The sequence below is a fragment of the Oratosquilla oratoria genome, chromosome 11 (assembly GCF_046742065.1).
Source record: "Oratosquilla oratoria isolate Oo_2021 chromosome 11, ASM4674206v1, whole genome shotgun sequence".
In the NCBI taxonomy this organism is placed as follows: Eukaryota; Metazoa; Arthropoda; class Malacostraca; order Stomatopoda; family Squillidae; genus Oratosquilla; species Oratosquilla oratoria.
Genome location: NC_134787.1, coordinates 29,883,093 through 29,888,687, shown reverse-complemented (window position 1 = coordinate 29,888,687; position 5,595 = coordinate 29,883,093). Strand labels below are relative to the sequence as shown.

Sequence of the window (5,595 nt, the reverse complement as noted above, 5' to 3'; positions counted from 1 at the left end):
TCTATAGATTGAAATATCCCACTCACCTCAATTCTTCCCGCGGGAAGTCCTCAAAGCTCGTGGCGAGCGTCGTCAGCCAGTTCCTCATCATCGCCATTGCCGTGACGGTCGAGATGGTAGAGGCAAGGTCTTGTCTGGTCGAGGCCTCCGTCGTCAGCAACTTAGCCTCCGGTTCACTAAGTTGCTGGGGGAGGGCGGGGTCCCTGCCCGAGTGCCACAAGCAATCGCGCAGGCCCTCCGGCGCGAAGGGTGGTGGCAGGACGACGGGGAATGATGAAGGGATATGCCGTCGAGGAGGAACCGTCTTGGGTTGGTCTTGGGCCCGCTCGAGAGCAGGGATGTCTAAGGCTTTCTCCCCTTTCTCCTGCGGGAACCAGGCGTTTGGGGAGAGTGCTACCGCCGGTGAGTCCCCCGACCTGTCGACAAACATATGCCCATCAGGGTTTAAACGAGGGTTCTCCAGGAGAGCACCTAATGCGTCCAGAGTGTTAGAGGTGGAAATCCTGGAGGGCGTGGAGGCCGGGGCGGAGAGGGGTCGAATCTTGTATAGAACCTTAGCCCCCTCCGCGTCGTTGGCCCACTTTAGGATAACGTCATCTCTCCTCCTCCAGCCCTCCAGTAGCGAGTAGTCGGGAGACCAGGCCACTAGCTTGTGATCTTCTCCAAACGAGTACTCCCAGGACCGGGGAAGGTCACACCATGAGAAGGGGTGAACTCAAGAGTCCGTCATGGTAGGAGGATAAGGTAAAGAAGAACTGTAGTGGTCCTCCACCCCGTCCAACCCGACGGACGTCTGATTGGGGGGTTCCTCCTGAGAGGGGCCTTCTAGTCCTATACCTGTCGCCGGCACGGAGGGGCGGAGGGAAGGACCAGGAGGGAGAGTGGGAGGGGGGGCTAGAGCCGTAGGTTCAATAGGAGGTTGCTCTGGAGAGGGGTGCGTTATGATTTGCGCGGTCTGAAAGGCCGGATAATGTGATAGGGCCGATTCAAGGACGGGGCCTATCAGGGACGGAAGGAGGGCAGCCACTTGGGCAGCCAGAGTTCCCTCTCCCCTCGTTTCGTCCCCCGGCTCCCTGCCCTTGTGGGATTTACGGCGAGGAAAAGGAGAGCGAGGAAGGGAGGGTGAGTTGGGGGGAGAGGCTGTGGAGGGTGGGGACAAGCTGAGCGTCCTGGACCTCGGTGAGGCAGACCTCTTTTTCGAGCGAGATTTCCTGCCGGGTTCACGTGAGTGAACTAGGGAGGAAGACGAGTTCGTGGGGGTGCTTGACAAAGCAAGCCGTAAGGGTTTTAAGGACCCTTGATGGTCGGATGTATGGGGCTGCCGAGAGGCCTGAGGACGCTCGGGGACACCATACTCCGTAACATCAGACTCGTCCCCTTGTACTCCGAGAGGCCCAGGTTGTCCACCAACGGAAGTCTCGGAGACATAGGGAGACGGATGGCGAGGGCGAACGAGGCCCAATTCCACGCCTAACGCCGGATCCGCCCACACCAGGGGGGGGGGGGTCGTCAGCGGATTTCAATTTCCGAGCTCTGCGCCATGCCTCCCGAAGAAGTTCGAGGGCGGCTAGCTTGGAACGGGTTTTGGGAGGAGCAGCACGAATCTCCTCAACCCGCGCTTTGCACACAACGCAGGCTAGGGGGTTAAAGCCAGCTTGTGAGAAACAAGGGGCATGGCGGGAGCAGAGGTCGTGGTGGCCGTCTGACGAGATCCTGGCTGTGCAGCCGGATTCCACACACAAGCGTTTGGTCTGAAAATAGAATAATGATAATCATAGAAGGGGTGTCCCAAAGGTGTCTGGACACAACACCGAAGGGGAAAAACTGCAGGAGAACAGGTAGGGCTCCCTACGAGAACACACGAGCACGAGCAGGAACCAGACTTACCGGCATGAAAAGAAGGTGGGTTGTGGAGTGACCGACTCGTCTGGTTCCGCGATGCTAAGTGACGCGACGTCCGGCTCGAGCTAGCCGGGTAAGAAGGGAGGGAATAGGGAGGGGGAGGTGGGGTCGACAATGCGCATGCCTGCACAGAGCCGGGAATTTTAAATTTCCGATGATTTTGGCGGAAAATTCAAACCACACTCAACCTTCGGGAAATGGCCATATGACCAGGAGTGTGGTATGGGATTATCGCTATAGCTTCGCTGTGCAGGTTTCTTTCAGCCGATAATACAGAATCTAGAAAAGTGGTCGACACAGACAAAAAGGTATTTGTTACCATTTGGTGTAAGAGGTAACTTAAGGAGATCGACAGCTACTGTGTCGAAGGGTTTTGAAGGTGTAGGGTAATTTAGAATTTGAACATGACCGCTAATGTGACCTTTGTGACTCGCACAAGAATGACAGTAGTCGATGTGGTTGTGTATGTCCTTACGCATAGTTAACCAAAAATAATGTAGTCTAGCCTGAGTAACACATTTGTCTTTGCCAGGATGTGCAGCAATCGGAGAATCGTGTATAAGTTTTAAAACTTCTGGAATGAGCTCTGTAGGAACTACTAGTTGGAGGACCGATCTGTTGGGTTCCTGTTTGTTTGTTAATGTTGTTTTATGATAGAGAATGTCATCAACTAGTGTGTAGTTGTCAATGTCTGGGGGGAAATTGTCAGTGTCACCTGTGTCTGCAGATTCGAGGAAATATATGACACGTTTCCAAAGAGGGTCTGATCTCTGAGCTGCTGCTATGCGTGCTTGTGTAATATTAGTTGAAATAGGGACTGGAATAACGCTTGCAATGTGTCGACTAAGAGCGTCTGCCACCTGATTTGCTTTTCCATGGACAAAATGGAAGGTAGGCATGTACTCTTGGATGGTGAGAAACCATCGGGCAAGTTTTCCTGATAGATTTTTCCCTTTAAACAAATGTAAGATTGGTTGATGGTCTGTGTATATGTGTATTTCGTACCCGAGGATAATGTCTTTGAAATGTTTGAGGCCGTATATCACTGCTAAGGCTTCTATTTCTGTGACTGAGTAATTACGTTCGTGCTTGTTAAGAGTGCGGCTCGCATAAGCAATAGGTCTGAGTTTTGAGTTGTGTTCTTGCATGAGAACAGCGCCTAAACCGGAATATGAGGCATCTGTGTAAATTGTGAAGGGAAGCTTGTGGTCTGGGAATGCAAGGACAGGAGCCGTGGTTAAGGCTTTCTTTAAGTCAGTAAAGGCTTTCTCTTGGTCAGGTGTCCAAATGAAGGGTATGTCTTTCTTAAGAAGTGACGTCAAAGGTGCTGCTACACTAGCGTAACCTTGAATGTAACGTCTGTAAAATCCTGATAGACCAAGGAACGAACGTACGTGATCTACGGAAGTAGGACGTGGGAATTCAGTGACTGCCTTGACCTTGTCCTGTGAAGTTAATATTCCTTTGGAATTTAGGACGTGTCCCAAGAAACGTATTTCCTTCTGAAGGAAGGAACACTTCTTAAGCTTCAATTTGAGACCTGCTTGTTCTAGCCGCGAGAACACATTGTGTAGAGTGTGTAGATGTTCGTCAATGGATTTGGAAGCTATTATGACATCGTCAAGATACATGAAAACAGAATCACCAATGAGACCATTAAGTACTTGATGCATGAGGCGTGTGAATACTGAAGGGGCTGAAATGAGACCCATGGCGAGTCGTTTAAATTGATAGTGTCCTGTGGGTGTGCTAAAAGCTGTCAGAGGCCTCGACTCTGGAGCAAGGGGGATCTGGAAATATCCCGACATAAGGTCTAAGGTGGTGAAAAATACATTGTTTTCACCAACAGAGTGGAGGAGGTCGTTTAGCAGGGGAATAGGGTGTCGGTCAGGAATGATGAGTTTATTTAACTCTCTGAAATCCACTACAGGTCGAAAAGACCCGTCCTGCTTTGGCACTACAAAGAGTGGAAAATTCCACTCGCTAATTGACGTTTCAATCACGTCCTGTGCAATCATGTCTTTAATCAGTGAATCCACTATCATACGTTTAGAGTGCGGTAGTCTGTATGCGGGAATGTAACATGGTTTAGAGTTCTCACGAAGGGGTATATGATGTTGAATTCTATTAGTGACTCCAAGGGGTTCACCTTCCGTTGCAATGGTCTGTCTGAACTTGTTGCAAAGTGCAAGCAGGTCTGCTTGTGCATCAGGGAAATCAATTGAGTTAATGTGAGATGCGTTAATAGGTTCCTGTGCGGCTTGCACATTGGGAACTGTGACACAAACTTGAGAAGTTGGGAGCTCGTTATCCATGATTTTGATACGTGAAGGGTAAATTTGGAAATCACAGATGTTTGTGCCAAGTGTGAGGTGGAGGGGGTTCGTTACTATTATTTGCAATAATAATGCAAGTGTGACCTCTTCTGGAAGTAGAGCTGATGGCTGAGAACACAGAGATACCCTTTACGCGGCAAGTTTCTGGCATACAGAGTACATCGGTGTCGGGTGCTTGGAAAACTCGTATATGTATGCGTGTGTACTCACGAGGGAACAGTGTCTTTGGACTGATAAGTACTGCGTGAGAATGTCGGAAAGTCGATAACACTTAAGAGACTGGTGCGGATTGTGTGTTGAATTCCTCTAAGAGGGGCAAGAAATTTGCTTCCGCTGGTAAAAGATCACTGGCTTTCACTTGTTGTTTTGTCTGTCTCTTAGCAGATTTAGACCTATGAGAGGATAGCGCGCGCCTGTTACGCTTAGAACATCTTCCTACCGTTGGTAATGGAATGGAGGGTTGAGAGTCATGTGCATGTGTCTGTTTGTAGGTGTCGTCATTAACAGAGTTGATTTGACTATTTTGGCTAAAATTACTTGAAATTAACTTGGGCTTTTCCTGTTCGGTCACCTTGAGGTGGTTGACAGTAGGGGAAATTGCTGAAGGCAATGCTGGGAGGAAATGGTTTGCATAAATGATGCCATGCTGAGCAGGATATATAATAATGTTATGCTGCTTCATCAAGTTTAAGCCTATGAGGACATCAGCAGGGAAATGAACATCTGCTACATAAGTGGGAACTGTAATGGATGGGCACTCATTCTTGAAGCTAATGTCTAAAGAAAATTTTCCAATGATGGGGAAGGGAATCCCATCCACATTGCACAAATTTACATCTGGTGGTTCTAGAATAGTCACTCGCTTTGTTTGGGTGCGCAGTTTATTAAAACTAATCACAGACATAATGTTCACTGGGGAACCTGTGTCAAGAAAAACTTTCAATTTGGTTTTTCCAGTCGTGGCGTTGAAGGTTAATGTAGGAGATGTATCTGATACGTTAAGTGTGTGAACTGGCAACATGGACGTATGTATGTCAGTGTAAGGGTTATCTGATCTTGACAGGCCTTTCGGTTTCTTACTGAGGAGTCAGGTAGATGATGAGTTATGTGACAGGTTAGCAGGGGAGGAGTGGCGTGCATGTCTCACAGGAGATGCATGACGCGAGTATGTCGGGGATGAGTTACGTGAATACCTGGCAGAGTGGGTGGATCTTCGGTTGTGTGGGGATTGTGAACGTAAGACTCTACATCTGTCTGATGAGTGAAAGCATCTTCCATGATAACTGCAGTGTTTGTTGGGCGTTGTGGGGAATTTGCGATAACATATATCGTCTGTGTGTCCTACTTTCCGGCAATA

At 49.0% G+C, this 5,595-nt stretch overlaps 1 protein-coding gene across 1 annotated transcript; it reads right to left on the bottom strand.

Moving 5' to 3' along the window:
* Positions 1–901: 901 nt before the first annotated feature.
* Positions 902–1,930, bottom strand: LOC143029474 (uncharacterized). Its single transcript, XM_076192123.1, has 2 exons — positions 1,888–1,930; positions 902–1,751 (listed from the first exon to the last, which is right to left on the bottom strand). The coding sequence occupies exons 1-2, from the start codon at positions 1,891–1,893 to the stop codon at positions 1,365–1,367; spliced, it is 393 nt and encodes a 130-aa protein (XP_076048238.1). The 5' UTR covers positions 1,894–1,930; the 3' UTR covers positions 902–1,364.
* Positions 1,931–5,595: the final 3,665 nt, after the last annotated feature.